At 36.8% G+C, this 21,706-nt stretch overlaps 1 protein-coding gene across 2 annotated transcripts in view; it reads right to left on the reverse strand.

The window, feature by feature from the left end:
- The window catches only part of pam (peptidylglycine alpha-amidating monooxygenase), a 56,227-nt gene that overhangs the window by 26,021 nt on the left and 8,500 nt on the right, over positions 1 to 21,706 (reverse strand). For both annotated transcript variants that reach the window (XM_016241892.1, XM_016241893.1), the window contains exons 2-14: positions 17,983 to 18,388; positions 15,073 to 15,175; positions 13,187 to 13,244; positions 11,850 to 11,937; positions 7,465 to 7,556; positions 7,205 to 7,288; positions 6,911 to 6,959; positions 5,628 to 5,695; positions 5,408 to 5,488; positions 5,232 to 5,308; positions 4,281 to 4,384; positions 2,649 to 2,845; positions 2,401 to 2,451 (exon numbers count right to left, since the gene is read on the reverse strand). In XM_016241892.1, the coding sequence (XP_016097378.1) occupies positions 2,401 to 2,451; positions 2,649 to 2,845; positions 4,281 to 4,384; positions 5,232 to 5,308; positions 5,408 to 5,488; positions 5,628 to 5,695; positions 6,911 to 6,959; positions 7,205 to 7,288; positions 7,465 to 7,556; positions 11,850 to 11,937; positions 13,187 to 13,244; positions 15,073 to 15,175; positions 17,983 to 18,074 (1,144 nt within the window). In that variant the 5' untranslated portion in view covers positions 18,075 to 18,388. The remainder of the gene's footprint in view (positions 1 to 2,400; positions 2,452 to 2,648; positions 2,846 to 4,280; positions 4,385 to 5,231; positions 5,309 to 5,407; positions 5,489 to 5,627; positions 5,696 to 6,910; positions 6,960 to 7,204; positions 7,289 to 7,464; positions 7,557 to 11,849; positions 11,938 to 13,186; positions 13,245 to 15,072; positions 15,176 to 17,982; positions 18,389 to 21,706) is intronic.

Raw genomic sequence — 21,706 nt, forward strand, 5'->3', positions numbered from 1 at the left:
AAGGTTCAGGTCAGAGTGGCCATAAAAAGCTTCAAGATGCAGCAAGGTATTTTACTGGCCATGCAACAGCTGTGGCTTAAACAAATATAGCCAAGTCTCTACACAAAATGTATACAATCCTTGAACAATTCCAATCTAACAAATCCATACTTATTTTGAGAAATAAGTATTATTATTGACAAGCTGTTTGTAGTCCAAAAATCCATACAAATGAAAGCATGCATGATAGGTCTATCTTTTTCAATCATGTTTGGACTATGCATTTAAAACAATGCCAAAAGTATTGTGGAGATGGTTTGGGAAGTGAGTACTGCATAGGCAAAATTCAGTCACTGTTCTGTCTCCACAGGAAGCTGTGCTAATACATAACATTCATAAATCTAAATAATTCATAATTTTGTTTTATTAAAAAAAAAACACAATATGGAAAGGAACAATCCAACACTATGCACAGCCATTTTATAAGCATAAATAGGATTCATAGCCTAGCCTTCCACTAGGAAGGTATATACATTTGTTATGAAGCTAAATATAAGCAGTCTTGGGATTAAATTTTGCAAAAATGAGATGCTAACAGATTCTGTTTTTAATTCATGCAGAGAAATCTCTGAGAATAGGTCATGACTTATTATTTTTAATATATGATTATTTTCCCTGAGGTCAAGTTATGGTGATATTTTCCCCACACAGTCATAACTGTGTTTAATCCCTGTCTTTGATGATGTGAATTAAACATTTGCTTTACCTTATCACTTATGCCCACTGCTGGCATTGCATCAATTCCTCCCACCATACATGTATTAAAAACTGTTGGTAAATGGCAAAACGCTTCGAATGCAGTCTTATGTTTGAATTGTGGTGGATTAGTAGTTATCTGTTCACCTGTTTAACTGATGAAAAACAGGGTTTTGGTGATAACATATCTAATAACTTCAGGAACAACAATGTGTATTTATACTGAATTTATCTGAAAGCTGACCAGAGTGAAAATAATATTTGACTGCTTAACAGTTATGCTAAAATGTAGCAAAGATACATACAATCCCAAACTAACGTGATCAGGTACTCGAAATGTGATGTTCACAAACAGTACTATGTTTGGTGAGAGACATTTCACAAGTTTCACAACTCTTAAAGGGGTCATCGAATGCCCATTTTCCACAAGCTGATATGATGCTTTAGGGTCTTAATGAAAAGTCTATAACATACTTTCATAAAAATTTTCTCAGTGGTAGTGTAAAACAACACCCTTTTTACCCTGTCAAAAACAGCTAACTTCACAGCAACCCGTTTTGTTGCATGTCTCTTTAAATGCTAATGATTGGAGAAAGGGGATATTATTTATAGGGATAAAAATTTTTTATTGTAACTTATTGACAAGTTATGCTAAAATGTAGCAAAGATACATACGATCCCAAACTAACGTGATCAGGTACTCGAAATGTGATGTTCACAAACAGTACTATGTTTGGTGAGAGACATTTCACAAGTTTCACAACTCTTAAAGGGGTCATCGAATGCCCATTTTCCACAAGCTGATATGATGCTTTAGGGTCTTAATGAAAAGTCTATAACATACTTTCATAAAAATTTTCTCAGTGGTAGTGTAAAACAACACCCTTTTTACCCTGTCAAAAACAGCTAACTTCACAGCAACCCGTTTTGTTGCATGTCTCTTTAAATGCTAATGATTGGAGAAAGGGGATATTATTTATAGGGATAAAAAATTTTTTAAAAACACTGGGTGGCTTTTTATCATTATAGGGTGGTTGTGTAACACACACTGCCAACACACATTTACGTACAAACAACACGTAAAAGTGAAATTTGCATCCGATGACCCCTTTAACGTCAAAGGCGTTGATGTGTTTCTGTAAAGGCTGTCATGCACTAGTGCATTCATAATCAAACAGTTGCAGAATTAATTTACAAGCTAAACGATGAAAGAAAACGTGATTTTTTTATGTCTTAAAAAAATCTTCGATAAACATGTCAACACACACAGCTGATTTTCATTGACAGCTACATGGAGTAGTAGATGATGGTGGTTTTTTGTTTGGTTTCCATAATATCCCTTTCTTTAAAGTTATTCATGTCACTAATGAATCATATAATGTGTGAAGTGTTTAACATTTTATCAAGGCTCATGCCACTCAAAACCTGTTTGATTTTTTTGTTCCATTTGGACATCTCCCTTATCTGACACACTCATGTCTATGAGCCTCTATTTATGAGTTGTACTACAGTTTGACTGTTTTTTTCCACTGTGTTTTTCACAACAAAAGAATGTCATTCAGCCACTGTGTCTGTCAAACGAGATTTGCAATGGTATTCAAGCAGTGATTGTGTGTTTCAGTCTTGATTATCTCTGTAATTTGAAAGTATTTTTAAACATCTTACCCTGATCCAGAACTTCCTCTTCTTTCTTGGGCTCCTGCAGCTCCACAACATCTGTGGAAATCAAGAAAGAAATAAGAAAAAACAACAACAACAACAAAATCAAGTATATTTAATTTGCAAAATATTAACTGGATTCTGGTTTCACTGGATTATCCCTAAAAGTAATGCATTCATCCCATGGTATAATACTTCAGTCATACTGCCCACTCATAGTGTAAAATCTTCAACCGTCTATTCTTGGATGGTACCTTTATGAGGAGCTGACTCATGCTTCATGGACATCATATGGTCTGGACTGACCGGGATGGGAATATTGGCCTCAGAAGGGATGTTTCGGAACAGCTCACTACTGCCGTCATCTCCACAGTTCATGTAAGGCACAGCACGGGTGTTGTCCATGTAGTACATGATGTAGAAGTTACACATCTCATCATTGGAGGTGCCTCTGTGAGGAAGGACACAATGACACATGAACCAATTACTAGCACAAAATGACAAATTACAGCACCAAAGCTGCAATTAAACTGCAGATAACCAATCGAACTGTATTTGGCTCAAATGACACACCCACAGACCCTCAAAACATATTTCTCAAAACTGCATACTCCTGTTGGGTTTCCACTGTTTTTGCAGCTTAGTTAGTAAAGGAGATACAGTATATATTTTGGTTTGTTCTCAGGCGCACCCCTAAATATCACGAAAATAGTAAACCGTTTCTGGTTGTTTTACGTGTAGATCAGATGGCACTTTGGTCAGAATTAACACAAAAACTTGCCGTGTTTGCAAACTTTATTTTTGCATTGTTGCATTCCAAATTGTGTCAGAACAGCATGATTCATATTCAAATATGCCTCCATTCAATGTGTGCAATGCTTACAATTTCTGTGCAAAAAAGAAATTGTGCACAACTACACGATTTTAGTAAAAAAAATAAAAATAAAAAATAAATAAAAGAAGGCATTTTATTTTTGATGTCTTTTTCAAACTCCAGGTTTGCTGTGTTCTGTAGGCGGCACAATTTGGCCAATAATCCTGTGATTATATAACAATATGACTATAAAATAATAACAGTGATAATACATCGATAGAAAGCTTATTTATTCTGCTTTCAGATTATATAAATCTCAATTTGGAAAAAAACTGACCCTTATGACTGGTTTTGTGGTCCAGGGTCACATATGTTCTCATGGGGTGCACTTACTTTTTCACAGCACTGTATGTATAATGGGACCAAGCATCTGCAATGTATTTATATATGTGTACTTCTGTACATATGTCTCTGCATAAGTGGGCAGTTCTTGGTGCCAAAGACCAGACTGTACATCAACAGTCATCTTTACATCGTCATCTTGTGGACTCGAGTTGGGTGCGTGGGCGAGAGCGCTGGGCTTCCTGGGAGATGCGTCAATGCACTATGTGCTCTCCCTATCACCATGGTAACAGGCATGGCAGGGCAGAGGAACACATACGTTCAAGGAGTCACGCTCAAACGGAATATGATGAAACACAGAGCCAACCTACTGCGTGTTTAATCACTCTTTAAACACACAAAGAAACACACAGTCACCACCTGTCTCACAGTGTCAATTTATCAGATGGACATAGTAAGAGAGATGGTCAGAGACACAATTACACCAATCCAACACCATGCAAACACAGTGAAAGGGAGAAGCTGTACATGTCAACTGCATGCACAACATCACCTCTCATCTAACACACTTACTGCCACAGTAACTCTACATAGGAATAAATGAACAAAAATAAAAGTTGAACTCTCCCATAGGAAATCTGACATCGGTTACACATTTAAACAATGCTATTAGGCATTTGAAACATTGATTCAAAATAAGAATCAATGATTGGCCAGAACATGGACTTACCCGATTTGGGTAACAGCGGTTCTTCCCTCTCCTGTGAACACACAACGGGCTGCCAGTATGTCTCCATTTCTTACATCGATGGTGTTGGTGACTGGATAAAAAGCCTAAACACAAGTGAAGTTTATAAGTTAGTTCAAACAAAAAAATGTCACCCTCACGTCGATCCAAACCCATAAGACTTTCATTCCTCTTCAAAACACAGGTCAAACACTTTTAATGAAACCTGAGAGATTTCGGCTCATGATTGCAAGTAAGTCAAGGTAACCAAAACTTTCAAGCTTCAAAAAGTTCATGAAGACATTGTAAAAGTAATCCATACAATTCTGAATAGACACGGTCACTTAATGAAGACAGCAAACAGAAGATCAAACATGCTTGCCAATAAATCTCTTCATTTGTGTTTCAAAGACGAACAAAAGTCTAATTTGTTTGCAATGACAAGAGGGCGAGTAAATAATGACAGACTGTTCTTGTTTTGGTGAACTAAACACCTTAAACATTAAAGGAGACCTATTATGCCCTTTTTACAAGGTGTAATAAAAGTCTCAGGTGTCTGTGAAGTTTCAGCTCCAAATACACCACTGATCATTTATTATATCATTTTGAAAATGCCTATTTAGAGTGGAAGCAGAAACACGCTGTTTTCGTTCATGTCTCTAAACAAGACAACTCAGCAGTTGCTGAGCATGCTGGACTCTAGTAATGCATACTGTGCGTATATGTGTGTGCACTCTATATTATGCATGTATTGGATATTGGATTGCGCTTACTGATCCCTTTGTAAATACCACAGACAGAGTGGAAACGGGTCTGACAGCAAGGAAAACAAATATCGCTATGACACTGATGGGTCATAACTCTTATCAGAGACAAATGATGCATTAACTTTCCTCTGTAGATGCCACGCATTAATCATGCTCGATCAGGCAGAGTGGACACGTTTAAATGTACCTGTGGCAGCAGTGGAGACTGGCGTCCAATCTGAGTCCACTGTCCATTTCGAACCCTGTACCCACTCACAACTTTACCTGAAGAACAAGACACACAACAAGATCAAGATATGTTAGCACCATAAAATGTAAGACTAAATAAGAACTAAGTTGATGTAAATAAATGCAGTATCTCACCGAGGCTGTGTGTGTGTGTCCTGAAGGCAAATGGATACATCGGGGAGGATGTGTAAGTGCAAGCAATGTCTGCATTGGTAACTGCAGACACCAAAAACATCAGACGTCATAAATGAGATGACAAGCACTGATAACCAATCACAACATTCAAGGTAAAACTCAGACACCTTTCACAAGACTATTAGTGCCAAACAGTTGAAATGTCACAGATTGGGTGTACCTTTCTTCCCTGGAGGAATGACGGTGTCCACAGACATCATCAGATACATGCCAGCAATAAAGGGCTGTCTGCACAGAGCACACAACAGTCATCACATTAAAATTAATTACACACCACACTATTATTGACTTCCATATTGAATTGCTTACATATTAAATCAAATTTACAGTCTATGTAATATGCATATGACTATGTAAGGAATAACTAACAGCATCACATTATTGAAAAATAATGCACACCTTAAGTAGTAATCCCTACCCAAGTGAAAAAATACTAAATGTACTTATTATTTTGTGTTAAGTATACTACAAATACATTTACACGCTTAATAAAAATGCCCTGTAATTGTACTTTTAGCATACTAAACTGGTCTACTTAAAGTCTGCTAAATTGGAACAACTAACTTTGTGCTTAATGCACTTTAATAGTGCAAAAGTAGTAATGAAGTGCAATGGTTTATATCAGTAAGTCTTAAGTGATGCCACTAAATGTGTTAATGGATTTGAAGTATACTTCGGATGAAATGTATTTAAATAAATTATGGCACAGGGTTTTTTTTTTTACTACGGTCAACATTTCCCTTTGAAATATAGCATCTACCCTAGAGGTCCTTTGTTTTTTATACAACAGTCACCACGTGAAATAAAAAAAAAGCTTATATTGATTCAGTTCCTAGTGGATGACTTGTTTGCGCAAGTATTTTCACAAGTGTATTGCATCCTCACCGATTTATGTACCTTTTACAAACATAACAGGCGTACATTATGCTGTGTAAACCTCTTAGCCTGTATTTTGTGGTTTCTCCACTCACATTAAAACATGCTTTAGCAGATCAATGAGAACACAATGGACGTAATGGAAGCTCTGCAGTGATATATATACACAGTACAATGACTCTATTGACCAATCAGAATCAAGGAATTGATAAATAAACAAACAAACTTATGCACTGACAATAATACTGTCATTTTCAGGTTCCATCAACACATTCATATTTTCCAAGACATGGAAAAATCGCCATTGAAGTACTTCATTCGCAATTAATCCATACATTATCTTTGTGTGATAAACCAACCCAAATTTAAGTCATAATTCTTTGATAATCTTCCTTCTTCAAATCTCATTTTGCAAAAAAGCTCAGTCATGTCAGGCTTGAAACATCATCGACTGAAGAAAATCATTCGTGTTTGGAACAACAGGAAAGTGAGTAAATGATGACAAAAAGTAGGCTACATCTTATGAATAAATCACAGATATTCTTAGATCTAGTGGCGATAACTTACCGTTTGGAAGTCATTCTTAAAGTGAGTCCTGAGCAGTCGCTATGATGATCTAAAATCAAGACAAGATAAACACATTAGTCACATCTCGTGTCACCAAGATTGCTCAAATACTGCTGTTTTATGCAGAACATGCACGTAGCCACAAAATCATGTCACAATGAGAGGAGAGTGAGTAAATGTTGATGAAAATGTTAACTAATGTCATCATACACAGTCCATTTCTGATCAGCAGGTCAAGTTTGGTTGATGCTGCTGTCATTAAAGCATGCTGATCAGCTATTTATCAGTACTTACCTCTGAAATTTTTGACATCACCATAGTGAATTTGCAGCACAAAGTAGTTAATTCTGGTGTCTCCTCCAACTTTAAAGCCAACATCTGAAAAAAACAAAAAACAAAAAAGAGGGCAAAACAAGATGACTTCTGTCACTGTTTTTCAAGAAAGAGCCATTTACTCATGATCACTTGTAAGTTATTATAACAGCACTGGCTGAACTCAGAGTGGATTGATCTGGCTGCCGTCAGACAGAAATGATGAGGAGAAAGGAGAGCACCTTTGGGTAGTTTGGTTGGAGGAGCATTCCTGGCCCAGGCATACATGATCTTGGTCTGATCCCGACACGTCCCCAGCTCTTTCCCACAATCCCTGAACAATCCAACCAAAACATGTCAGAAATGAATCATTATTACTCATTACAACACATACATTTGCAATAGGGTCATCCTGTGTCAACTCAACCAGATAAAAATGTTGATTTTGATTTTTTTTTTCTGGTGAAAGAAATACATCAATGAAGAAAAAGGCAAAATATGAAATGCCTTGGATGAATATTTGCTGAGTAATCCATTATTTTGTAGAGGGCAGTCAAAATGAGAATTTTCAGCTGACATTTGAAACTAAATACCAGGGGGGAGAAATGACTTCAGAAAGATAGCAGCAGCACTGTTATAGTAAATCTATACGTCTATAGATCTATTAGTAAAATCTGTAGACTTTAAATATCTTTGTTGCATTTTTGCATTTGTTGCATATGCTGATGGGGGGGGGGGAAATGGTAAAAAAGCACTTTTTGTGTGGTTTTATTTTCCAAAGTTTACATGCTCGCAAGTCAAGAAACATTCTATATTTTATTTTGGTATCTTCATTTAAAGGGCCCTATATAATTCAGTTACACAGGTATGGGGATTTCTATGTGGCTCAGAGAGTAAATTGTTAAACTGTACACTACACAGTGGTTCAAAGTCCCACATTTGATTGTTCAACCACTGAAAGGGGGTAAAATTGAACAATTCTCACATGGAGATGCATTGTTATTCCTCCATGACATTTGGTTGGGAGGCTCAAACACACATGCTGGTCTGTTTTTTTCTGAGAAGTGTTGGTAACACTGTATTTTAAGATGTCCTTGTTACACGTTACATGTACTTACTATTATAATAACAATAAATTATGCATAATTACATGCAAGTAACCCTAAACCAAATCCGAATCAAGTACATGTAGTTAATTAATATTACTCAGTACTTAAATGTATAATTACACCGTACCAACGACACCTAAAAACAAAGTGTAACTAAAGTGTTTCCTGCACCATTGCAAAAGGACATCCAACACATATGTATGCGTATCTTTTTTTACTTTTTCAACATTGTCATGTTCTAATGTGTAGAGTTCCTCGTAAACTTCTCATTCTGTCTAATAGAAACATATTCACACTCTAAACATATCTGATTTTTTTTCTCCCCTCTTATTAAAACCTCTACTGGCTAGTTTTCGGTAGTGTATCATGCCACTGCACTGGGGCCGCAGATGACTCATGGCCTCTCTGAATCTAGTATTTCTGAACATTGGCCAGGTTTGGTATAATTAGCCTATTTTCATGCTGATCCTCAGCGCTTCTGAAGCCTCACATCTCTCACTATGAAAGCATGCCATGCATGCCACGAGAAGCACCCTGCAGTATCTGCACGATAAAATTTATTAAAATATACGAGTGACATTAAAAAGAGGGAAGCAATTGCAATATGGAAATCCACATGGTGAAGACTAATAGCAGGGAAATGAAGCCGCTGTGGTTAAAATGAGACAGAGACACTGTATACCTCAGATATGTTTTAACTTTCTCAAAAACCCTGACTTTATACCAAGAGTATATGTGCCTTTTTGATTATATTTGGAGTTATTGTATTGAGGTTTGTTTATCAGGTAATATGGCTGCTGTACTGGATTACTTGGGTTGTTACAGACATCTGGTGAAAATTTCAAGTCAACAGCACCTTTAGAAATAGATTTACTGAGAAATATGGTGATGTGTTCAATACATATTTTACCCGCTGTATGTGTGTATATGTATATACTGGCTAGGCCACTCCAGGACCTTGAAATGCTTCTTACGGAGCCGCTCCTTAGTTGCCCTGGCTGTGTGTTTGGGGTCATTGTCATGCTGGAAGACCCAGCCACGACCCATCTTCAATGCTCTTACTGAGGGAAGGAGGTTGTTGCCCAAAATCTCGCAATACATGGCCCCATCCATCCTCCCCTCAATACGGTGCAGTCGTCCTGTCCCCTTTGCAGAAAAGCACCCCCAAATCATGATGTTTCCACCCCCATGCTTCACGGTTGGGATGGTGTTCTTGGGATTATACTCATTCTTCTTCTTCCTCCAAACACGTTGAGTGGAGTTTATACCAAAAACTTCTATTTTGGTCTCCTCTGACCACATTACCTTCTCCCATGCCTCCTCTGGATCATCCAGATGGTCTTTGGCAAACTTCAGACGGGCCTGGACATGTGCTGGCTTGAGCAGGGGGACCTTGCCCACGCTGCAGGATTTTAATCCATGACGGTGTAGTGTGTTACTAATGGTAACCGTTGAGACTGTGGTCCCAGCTCTCTTCAGGTCATTGACCAGGTCCTCCCGTGTAGTTCTAGGCTGATCCCTCACCTTTTTCAGGATCATTGATACTCCACGAGAGGAGATCTTGCATGGAGCCCCAGTCCGAGGGAGATTGACAGTCATCTTGAATTTCTTCCATTTTCTAATAATTGCGCCAACAATTGTTGCCTTCTCACCAAGCTGTTTGCCTATTGTCCTGTAGCCCATCCCAGCCTTGTGCAGGTCTACAATTTTGTCCCTGGTGTCCTTAGACAGCTCTTTGGTCTTGCCCATAGTGGAGAGGTTGGAGTCTGATTGATTGAGTGTGTGGACCGGTGTCTTTTATACAGGTAACAAGTTCAAACAGGTGCAATTAATACAGGTAATGAGTGGAGGATAGGAGGGCTTCTTAAAGACAAACTAACAGGTCTGTGAGAGCTAGAATTCTTGCTGGTTGGTAGGTGATCAAATACTTATTTCATGCAATAAAATGGAAATTAATTATTTAAAAATCATACAATGTGATTTTCTGGATTTTTTTTTTTGATTCTGTCTCTCACAGTTGAGGTGTACCTACGATGAAAATTACAGATCTCTCCATTCTTTGTAAGTGGGAAAACTTGAAAAATCAGCAGTGTATCAAATACTTATTTGCCCCACTGTATATACATACATACATACATACACACACACACACACACACACACAGTGGTGTCCAAAATGATTAGAAGATTAGTATTTTTAGCAGCTAAAAAATGGTTAAGTCAGTTATTTCTATCTTTTGCTGTAGTGTGTCAGTAGGAAATATCAGTTTACATTTCCAAACATTCATTTTGCCATTAATTGTAATAATCCAGACTCCGAGAGATTTCTGTCTGACAGCAGCCAGCACTCCACTCAGAGATCTGATCTGATCATCATCCAGTCTGTCTGGGATTACATGAAGAAACAGAACAAACTGAGACTGACTCAATCCAGAAGAACTGTGGCAACCTCTCCAAACTCACACTTCTGGTTGAATCAGAAGCTAACATGTCAAACTGCTCAAATAAAGAGATTAATGCTCTGAAAGCACCACAAGGTCACAGGCGCTCAAGCCGACTGTGGCTTATTCATAGTTGACTACACACATAGAACAGAGACAGAAGTAACACTGAACAGATGAAACACGTAATCCTTAACGCTGTAATTACAGTTTGTGCAACTGTTGCATGTATGCACACTACCATTCAAAAGCTTTATTTGATCATTGATACAATTAAAAAGTAATATTGGTAATTATTATTACAATATATAACAGCTTTCATCTATTTGAATATATGTTAAACATATAAATCTGAATTTTCAGCATCATTACTCAGTCTTCAGTGTCCCATGATCCTTCAGAAATCATACTAATTTGCTGATTTGCTGATCAAGAAACATTTCTGATTATTATCAATGCTGCTGGATGTTTTTTTGTGGAAACAGTCATATTTGCTTAATAATTTAATAATAATATAATATATACAGTGGGTACGGAAAGTATTCAGACCCCCTTAAATTTTTCACTCTTTATTATATTGCAGCCATTTGCTAAAATCATTTAAGTTAATTTTTTTCCTCATTAATGTACACACAGCACCCCATATTGACAGAAAAACACAGAATTGTTGACATTTTTGCAAATTTATTAAAAAAGAAAAACTGAAATATCACATGGTCCTAAGTATTCAGACCCTTTGCTGTGACACTCATATATTTAACTCAGGTGCTGTCCATTTCTTCTGATCATCCTTGAGATGGTTCCACACCTTCATTTGAGTCCAGCTGTGTGTGATTATACTGATTGGACTTTTGAACGATAATGTAACTAACTGACCCTCATTTTTCAATGTTAGCATATCTGTACAATATGTATGGTCTTTTTGTTTGAGCATCCCAACCAGCCTGAAAATGTTTTTATAAGCTGGAAAAAGGAAAGTTTGGTAAACATAAAAAATCAATTAAAAGAGAAAGAAGAAAACTTAAGCATTAAATATCCTCCAGTCACTGTAGTTCTCAAGGTGTCAGACATGACTCACCAATATCCCTGGGTGGCATAAGGGGTTTTGCAGCCATATAAAATCATGTGGTGGGCTGTGTCCATAGTGGCATGGGGAACAAAGTCCACTGAGAAGAGAAAAGTGTTTTAAAGTCAGGAATGAAATCTTAACATAGTAAGATGGTAAGGTAAGCATCTTGAATCAACCGTTTCTCGATAAATCGGTGTTGTAGCATTTCTGCAAACAAACAGCTGAAAAGTCAGCTCTATTTAAAAGTGTTTTATTTACAATAAAAAAAAAAATTTGCATGAAACCTCTGTGAAGAGTCTGAAAGGCGGAATGCTGTTTGCTCAGCATAAACCACAATGAACATCAATATGCTAGCTATATAAAAAGTGATGGATATCTTCAGAAAAGGCTTCTCTCTCTATTGAAGCTATGAATAATAGATGGGATGTTGATTGATGGCAGTAGCAAGACAGAGATAATGTAACTCTCAGATACATGCAGACGTCTGGGTGGACCTGTTACTCTGCAAACTACAGCCTGCCTTCTCTAAAGACCACCACAACGAAACACAACACATTCATGGACAGCTGAAGATTTCCTCACAACCAGTCAGCAATTACAACGACTGAAGTCCCACAAACCCTCAGAACACAAAACACGCTTCATTTCAAGATGGATATCGCTCAAAGTAATGATAACATGCGGTTTAATAAGTAACTGCTTTGATTCAGCGGGTTCCCTCAGTGAATGATTTACTTTGTGAATGATTCATCAAATACACCCATTTCCAGTGTACGAGTCATTTCCAGTCAATCAGACTACAATGCTTGCACTGTATGTGTTTGTTTGTGCTCGCAGCTCGAAAGCACAGGACAGTTATAGAAAGGCATGCACTATCTTGTTATCTCATCGCATGCAATTCAGCCTGTAATCTCATATCCAAAACTCAGGTAAAATATGATTTCAATTCCCGTGGCGCTTAAGGTGTAGCACTGCAGGAAAACAATACTTGGTTGACATACTGACTTATTGTGTTAATATATATATATATATATATATATATATATATATATATTGTAAATTGTCCATCCCTACTAAAATTATTATTATATGTTACAAAAGTATTCAGTACTCCTTGTCCAAAAAATACAGTGCACATGCACTCATAAGAATAAAGAGGCCAGGTTTCATTCATTGTGTATTTACGTCCTCATGACTTTCTTGTTCAGTCTCAAGTTTTATCGGTTCGTAGACGATTCATGTGGTGAGTCTTAGTTCTTGTTCTCTCATGTTTTTGGCTTTGGAGGTTTATTTAGTAAAGACTACACGTCTCTGTGATTTCCCATTGTTGATGATCATGTACTCACCTATGTAGGCCTCCTGTGACGTGGGGACAGGAACAGCCATACAGTAGTAGCTGTCAGACTGATAAGAAACAAACACTTATTAGGCACTTCCATACACACATTCATTACTGATCATCAGACCATGTTTACAAAAGCTGACCAAGTACTGAAGTACTATATGCTTTGCTTTCCTAATTATTACTGGTGCTTGGTTATTAATATTGGGTATTATTATTATTATCAATTTTTGTGGCTTAATATTTTGTGGAAATTTTTTTTCAGGATTCTTTGATGAGCAGAAAGTTCAAAAGAACAGCATTTATTTAAAATAGAATATTTTGTAACATTATAAATGCAAAAATCTGTGATACTTTTTTTTTTATTTTTTCACTTATTCTGCAGAACAATGCCACATGCGTCAACTGACATTTTTAACAGACTTTTTATATTTATGATACATTTTGTATAAATTACTCAATTTTAAATGAATTCCCATCAATTCCAAAATTTCTAAAATTCCCCAACTTAACTTCCCATTCTGGAAATTTACAGGAATTTTTACGCCTCTTTGCGACCATACTTTACTATCACTTTTGATAATTTTAATGCAAATTTACTGAATAAAAGCATTTATTTCTATTAAAAACACAAACAAACCAAACATTTGATTGGTAGTATATCGTGGTTTCTACATAAATATTAAGTAGCACAACTGTATTTAAGAAATGTTTCCACTGAAGACTGGAGTACTTGTACTTTTCTTGTTTTTCAGTCATTCTGATTTAGGCTTGCTTGTGATTGCTGTAATTCTCTCTTTCTCCAGCTGCCTGAGTAACAAGGTTCGGTGCATTCAGCACTGTCAGCTATACAGAAAACTAGCTTAAATCTGCAGCAATGACTACAGCTCTAATAATTACAAAGTGTGAGGGGATGCAGCCCAGACCATAGCCCTGCAAGAAAACTGTTAATATCAAGACATTAAAAATTAAACCTCTATGCATCTGGATGCCTTTGAAGATCAAATAAAACATCACAAATGTGGTTTCAAATCTTTTTAACAGTACTGCACTACAAAACTTGAGACGTTAAAAGGGGTGTTTTGCTGCACATCATAGAAAACAATGTTAAAGTCCATTAATTTCAGAGAAAACTGGTTAATTTTGGTCTTGTGGGTTTAAAATCTTCATTATCCCTACAGTGCATTTGATGACTCATCTGTGTCTCATAACTAGTCATGAGACTGTGTGTCATTATCCTATAAGAAGACTATTCTTTTAAATATTCATAACAGCATGTGTTTATTTCCTATGACAGATGCTTCAAACTCTAAGATTGTGTACAGTAGTGGATAGACATGTTTATTGATTGCACAATGAGTGTTTGTTTTTGCTTGGCATGAATTCTCCTCCATAGACCCTGAGTATCCAGCACAAATGTGATCCATCCACACATGCATGAAACCGTTTTTTACAGTTCCTTGATGCAACTGATCAAAGCCTTGAATATACACCACAAAATAACAGTCTCAGAACTAATTGAATAAGCAATAGTGTGCTTATTTCTATTTTCCACCCAGAGTACAAATGCAAACGGTTGTGCATTTATTGTCTGTATTGAATTATAGCTGTCACAGGATGTGTTTATTTAAACTATATGTTCATTTTGATGCAGGGAATGAAGAAGTGCAGCATTCGTTTATGGGAACCTTTGATGCTTTTAACTCAATGAAAGTGAAATAAAACAGAAGACATTGTGCTGCTGCTCTCCGCTTTTCCCCTCCTCTCCACGAACTAACACGCTCACTTTTATTGCATTTTTCAAAACTGTGGTGAAAACTAAATGGAGAACAAGCAGGGGGAAATGTGAGGAAACGCACAAATAAAAAAAAAGACATGAATAACTCTTACCTCTGTTGGAATCACCCCTGGTAAACGAATATCGAGGGAAAAGTTGTAAGGATTGGACAGGACAAATGGATGTCTGGTCCTTGAGCAGTCATTGTCCTGAAACCTGTTACCAAAAAAAATGTTGTTACCAAAAAAAGAGTTGCTATCTGAGTTGCTAGGATGCATATTTGACAGTAAAGTACCGATATTAAGTTGAGTCTGCATTCAGATAAATTTACTAAAATTAGCAACAGTAACATCTCTAAAAGGCTGACACCTAAGTTGGGACTTCTTAATCAGACTTTCATCAAAATCTAGAATTTTCTTACATTTCTTAAAGCCTGTAAACTTCCCCTCTTCTTGTCAGTGAAATAGCTGAATCCGTTCACCAAATCAAACTGAATTGGCTGGAACAGCGCACAATCAATGAACCTGTCCTAGAACTAGTGATGCCTGCTTCTGCAATGTTTTAGAATATCACTTTTATTTGACAATATTTTGCAATATGCCTGTGTCCAAATCGTTCAGTCCTATTACAGAAACTTTTTGATGGTATTAAAACCATACAACAGATTTCAGAAAAATGAAAGCAAAAACGCAGATTTCATTTTAGGTTTGCGAAAAGATTAAATGGAATTTCATAGGGCCTTTTTATATTCTATATGGCTAGGATCCCTGTTTTTTGTGTTTTGTTTTTGATTTATCATCCATCATGTGTAATCAGACCGATTAGAAAAGAACAGAACTGTGTAAACACCCCTTAATTTAACTAATTCAACACATAAAATAAAACAAATGAATAAATAAAAAAGGTAATGCATCAACATTTTGGCTGAAATGCTTTTAGGGGGCCGAAATCAGTAACATTTACATTTAGTCATTTAGCAGACGCTTTTATCCAAAGTGACTTACAAATGAGGACAATGGAAGCAATCAAAATAAACAAAAGAGCAATAATATGCAAGTGCTATAACAAGTCTCAGTTAGCTTAATGCAGTACACGTAGCAAGGTTTTTTTTTTTTTATCATATAATATATAAAAAGAAATCAGATAGAATAGAAAAACAATAGAGCAGGCTAGTGTTAGAGGCCTTTTTTGCTTTTGTTAATCAGAACAAGTCATAAAGTCAGAATTATAATTGTAAAAAAATAGATAGAATGCAAAAAGATTAGAGAAGCAAGTGTTATTTTTTTTTTATAAAGAATAGAGTTAGAACAGAGAGTGCTAGAGTTAGAGGGTCAAATAAAGATGGAAGAGATGTGTTTTAGTCATTTCTTGAAGATGGCTGAGGACTCAGCTGCTCGGATTGAGTTGGGCAGGTCATTCCACCAGGAGGGAACATTTAATGAAAAAGTCAGTGAAAGTGATTTTGTGCCTCTTTGAGATGGTTATGTGCCCTCTTCTAGAGGGCACATAACTATGAAGTAATTAATTAAGGTAAAGGGGTGCAGAGCCAGTGGTGGTTTTGTAGGCAAACATTAATGCCTTGAATTTTATGCGAGCAGCTACTGGTAGCCTGTGCAAACTGATAAACAGAGGTGTGACGTGCATTCTTTTAGATTAATTGTAAAGGTTTGATAGAACTGGCTGGAAGGCCTGCCAAGAGCATTGCAATAGTCCTGGACAGAACAAGAGCTTGAACAAGCAGTTGTTTTGTATGTTCTGAAAGAAAGGGCCTGATCTTCTTGATGTTGAATAAAGCAAATCTGCAGGACCGGGCAGTTTTAGCAATGTGGTCTGAGAAAGTCAGCTGATCATCAATCATAACTCCAAAGTTTCTGGCTGTTTTTGAAGGAGTTATGGTTGATGTGCCTAACTGGATGGTGAAATTGTGATGAAACGATGGGTTTGGTGGAACCACAAGCAGTTCTGTCTTAGCCAGGTTGAGTTGAAGGTGATGGTCCGTCATCCAGCAAGAAATGTCTGTTAGACAAGCTGAGATGCGAGCAGCTATCGTCGGATCATCAGGATGGAATGAGAGGTAGAGTTGAGTGTCATCAGCATAGCAGTGATATGAAAAGCCATGTTTCTGAATGACAGAACCTAGTGATGCCATGTGGACAGAGAAGAGAAGTGGTCCAAGAACTGAGCCCTGAGGCACCCCAGTAGTTAGATGATGTGACTTGGACACCTCATCTCTCCAAGATATCTTGAAGGACCTATCTGAGAGGTAAGACTCAAACCACTGGAGTGCAGTTCCTGTTCCTTAAATGTTCCTTAACTCTTCTCCAATGGAGTGTTTTGCCAGTGTCTAATTCGTGCACAAAATGTGGATAAGCTACAGTGGGAAAACATGAGTTTATATCAATTTCTCAAATTTAATTGATCTAATTCATTTAATTGATAATCAATGTCCAAAAAGTTGAATCAACTAGAAAAAAATAACTCTAATAATAACTAAATATATAGAGTGCACTATATATGCACTGTTAATGATTTTTTATTTAATGTATGTTTAAATAAATCTATTATTGCCACTATTTAAACAACAAATTGGAGTAGAATGGAGTGATATAAAACTGCCTTATGTGCAATTTAAATGTTTCTATGTAGCTCCGTTTTTATTTGAGTTTGGATTAATACACTTGATTAATAAACTGTTTATTAAATAAATATTATTTTTGGTTTCTGTTTGTTTCAGTGTAAAATATTCATTTCAGTGCATCCCAAAAATAAAACTCTTGTTGTTGGATCACTTCTATATGACCAAAAACAACACAAATAATAGCATCTGTATGCTGTTACTACTTTAAGTTAAAATAAAAAAGGGTAACAATTTACTTGTGTCCATGTTACATGTAGTAACTACAGAAAATTACCTGTAATTAATGTGTGAATTTTTTACTCAGTACTCAGTGTAATTAATAGGACACATTAAAGTGTGATCAAAAAAAGCATTAAATATCCATTAAGGAACTGAACTGTCTCACCTCTTGAACCTGAACATGGGGTTTTGGACACTGCGGCTATGGCACTGAAAGAAGAGCGCAAACACGAGTACACCGCACCCCAGGATGCCCATCTCTGACCGGACAGAAGAGCAATCAACAACAGAACTGAGAGTGAGCCGATGCGTTTCAATCCTGCCCTGCCTCCATAAGCCACGGCAACACTCAGCGACTGCGATTTGCTCTTTCTGCTCTCCTTGCTCGCTCAATCTCTTCAACAAAGTGCCATAAAAACAGTCCACGACTCAGTCGCCTCCTCACTGAATGAAACCAGGGCTGTCCAGATACAGTGTGACACCGCCAAGCGTGATGAAGAGGAGGAGGACGAGGAGAAAGGCTTCTTGCTTCTCACAATTTCACGAATGCAACATCAGGCTTCTGTCACAACCTGCAAAAACAGCAGACAAAACAGAAGAGATGAAAATAATACAAATAACGTTACCCCTTTTAAAATATGATCCAGCAGAATCATCGGCGAGATCAATTCTTACATCCCGACCAACATTCATGAAATATACATGCAGTCCATCTCTGAAGAGACAGAGAGAGAGGGAGCACACAATAATCTAATCAAAGAGGATTCCCATAACAATACCCTCGGCTCGCTCCCTAGGAGACACAGGAAGTGAAGGGGCCTCAGCAGTGCTTCGTGACGGGGATGTCACTTCAGTAGGGTGGCACCATACTCAATATGAGGGTTGGGTATCGTTTGAATTTTATCGATTCCGATTCCGCTTATCGATTCCTAGTTTAGATTCCAATAAGATAAAAAAATCCAATATAAAAAAAAAATTAAGTCAAACATTTAGATGTCAAACATTTATTCAGTCTTTTTACAAAGCATTCTGTTGCAGCTGAATAACACGAGCAAAAATCAGCAGCCTACAGAACACTGCAAGAGGAATTTTGCCCATGCTTTAAAAAAAAAAATACCACAGCAAAAACAACTAGATTAATATAAATTCCAAATATTAAAGTGTTAAAGACAAGTAAACAGTAAGTAATAAGATAGGAACAAACAAATCAATTAGCAATATCATAAATAAATACAACTGAACAAAATTTCAGGTCCAGAAACTGTAATTAAAAGTTTAAAAACACTGCATAGTTTTCTTTTCATAAAAAAAAATATAGATTAATCAACTAAAGTTCTTAAATATATTCAGTCAAGATCAGTGAATGATTTTTTGTTCTTTGATTAACATTAATGACAGATAGCGTGTTTATTAGACTGCTGTCTCTCTAACACCGAACGCACGCACATCTAAAAATACTGTACATGTGTGCTTTCTTTCTCATCTGTTTACGTTCACGTAAGACAAAAACGGCTGTGTTTATGATGATATACTGAAGTAGTTTTCTGCATATTGGTCGACAAATATGAAAGAAGTCAGTTTCAGCCCGGAACAACCTTTTCTACAGTGGAAATACACGGAACGGTTCGAGAACAGACACAAACCGGGAACCCGTACCGCGACCTCTGTTCTCTGTGCTCACGCTTGCACTTCGTGTGCGCTGCACGCAAACAGGGCGCAAGTTCTTTCCGTTCCTGTGCTTAAATCGTTTTTAAATCACATTAAAATGCGATTAAAATGCAGGAATCATTAAGCAGAATCGAAATGCACGTGTCTTGTCGAATACCCGGCTCTTGGAAATTTGGAACCGGTTCTAAAATGGAACCTGTTTTCGATACCCAACCCTACTCAATATCTCTGCAAGTCTTCAGATTGAATGAGAAGCACTTAGAGGTATTCTCTGGCAGACGTCGGTGAGCTGATCTGGATGTAGAGTTAATGAGCAGGGCTGAGCCACAGGGGATTATGGGAGGTATGACCATGCCGTGTGTTTATCCTGAGAGCACCATCAATACTGTACATCCACATTCAGTGCCAGCGGCAAGAAATTTCAATACAATCAATGGGATGCAAAAACAGATGCTCGCTGCTACGCTAATCGTGACAGATATCATTTGTGTTAAGGCAGACGTCTCATGATGAAGAGGAGAGGCCTATTCAAAGAAAGACAAATAAACGACAGGAAAAACAAGCAGACGGGGAGGAACTGAGGGCTTACGCTCTTTCAGCGTAAGCTGAATTAATCGCTGAAATAATCTTCTTGTCACTGTTGGAAATTAACATATCGCCAAGGAGCTGTTTAGTCTTTCTGGGCATATATGATATCAAAAACATACGCAGCTTAACAGACACGGCAGACTCAGACTCTTACCTTGCATATTCTCAGGAATAAACTAGCATATTTGGATACATTTTACAATTTTTAAACAATATAACAGCATTTTTGTGTTTCATCTTTACAAATCATTAACAAATAAATAAATAAATGATAGTAAATATGGTCCAACTCTCGCTATTAACAAATTATTAACTACGCCTCAGTAAACTTCTAATTTGCTGCTTATTAATAGTTAGTAAGGTAGTTGTTAAGTTTAGGTATTAGGGATGTAGAATATGCTCATGCAGAATATAAAGTAGAATCTGCTCATGCTTTATAAACACTAATAAACAGCTAATATGTTAATAATAGGTATGCTAATAAGATGCTAGCTAATAGTGAGAATTTGTCCCTATGCTAAAGTGTTACAGTAAATATTAAATTAACATAAAAATGGCACTCAATTCTGGCCATTTCATCCTTTTCAATTTAAGGGGGCCTTCACATGATGACACCATTTTCAATGAAAAAACGGAATACTTTATGCGCTTCACCTGATTATTTACACAACAATGACATTTTGAGGGCCTGAAAACAGGTTTCGCAGTGCAGGTTTTTGAAAACAATACCGTTACTGTCTCAAAAAACGAGAAAATACAAAACTACAAAACTGAATTTGTGAAAACAAGCCAGAACTGTATGAACGAGTAACCAATGTCAATCTGCTTTCGACTTTAAAAAGTCTGTCTGACATGTTGTCAATACAAGTAGGCAGCTGTCTTCTAAGCTGAAGTCATTTTTTTAAACACTCAAAGAAAATAGCAATCACATGCTCCTAAGCATCATTTATGTAATTTTCAAGGATGATGATGTGATCTATAGAGCTACTTACTTTTCTAAAACCACAGTGAGCATCACTTAAAAGACTCCATTATCCATACAAGTCATTCGTTAACCATTCTCTAACCATTTGACATAACTCATCAAGGAACTAGAATGAGCATTGTGATCCTTCCCTGCTTTAGAAACATGAAAATTTCCACTTGTTTTCAACAATTTTTCAAGGAAAGTATACAATGACAGTGTAAAGTAATTCTTTGAAAGCTGACTGTGGCCGTTGTTCGGACAACAGCTGTATTATGTGATCTCTTTATGGCTGCCGTTGATGAAAGTTTGGCTATATGAAATTATCATAGAAAAAAGTAACACCCTTATTTTCTTCTGCAGCCCAAATTGCTTGAAAAGCTTCCTTTTCACACCAAAATGTTTCTATATTAGCAATTTCTTGTTTTGTGGCTGATAATTCATTTCCAAGATTAATAAGCTGAATTTAAGATCCCATCAAAACACAAATCAGATTCCTTCTTCATTAAACCTTCTTCAATAAACCTTCTTCAATGCTGGATACAAATTATCATCAACTTTTAGCCTCATTAATTTCTCTGTGCTCGTGCTCATTTTTATTTAATGAGGTTCTCAATTGTTCTAAAGAAGGACCCCCCCCCCCCCCCCCCCCTCCCTTCCTCTTATTTTT

Source organism: Sinocyclocheilus grahami, unplaced genomic scaffold, assembly GCF_001515645.1.
Source record: "Sinocyclocheilus grahami isolate Dianchi unplaced genomic scaffold, SAMN03320097.WGS_v1.1 scaffold638.1, whole genome shotgun sequence".
Lineage (NCBI taxonomy): Eukaryota > Metazoa > Chordata > Actinopteri > Cypriniformes > Cyprinidae > Sinocyclocheilus > Sinocyclocheilus grahami.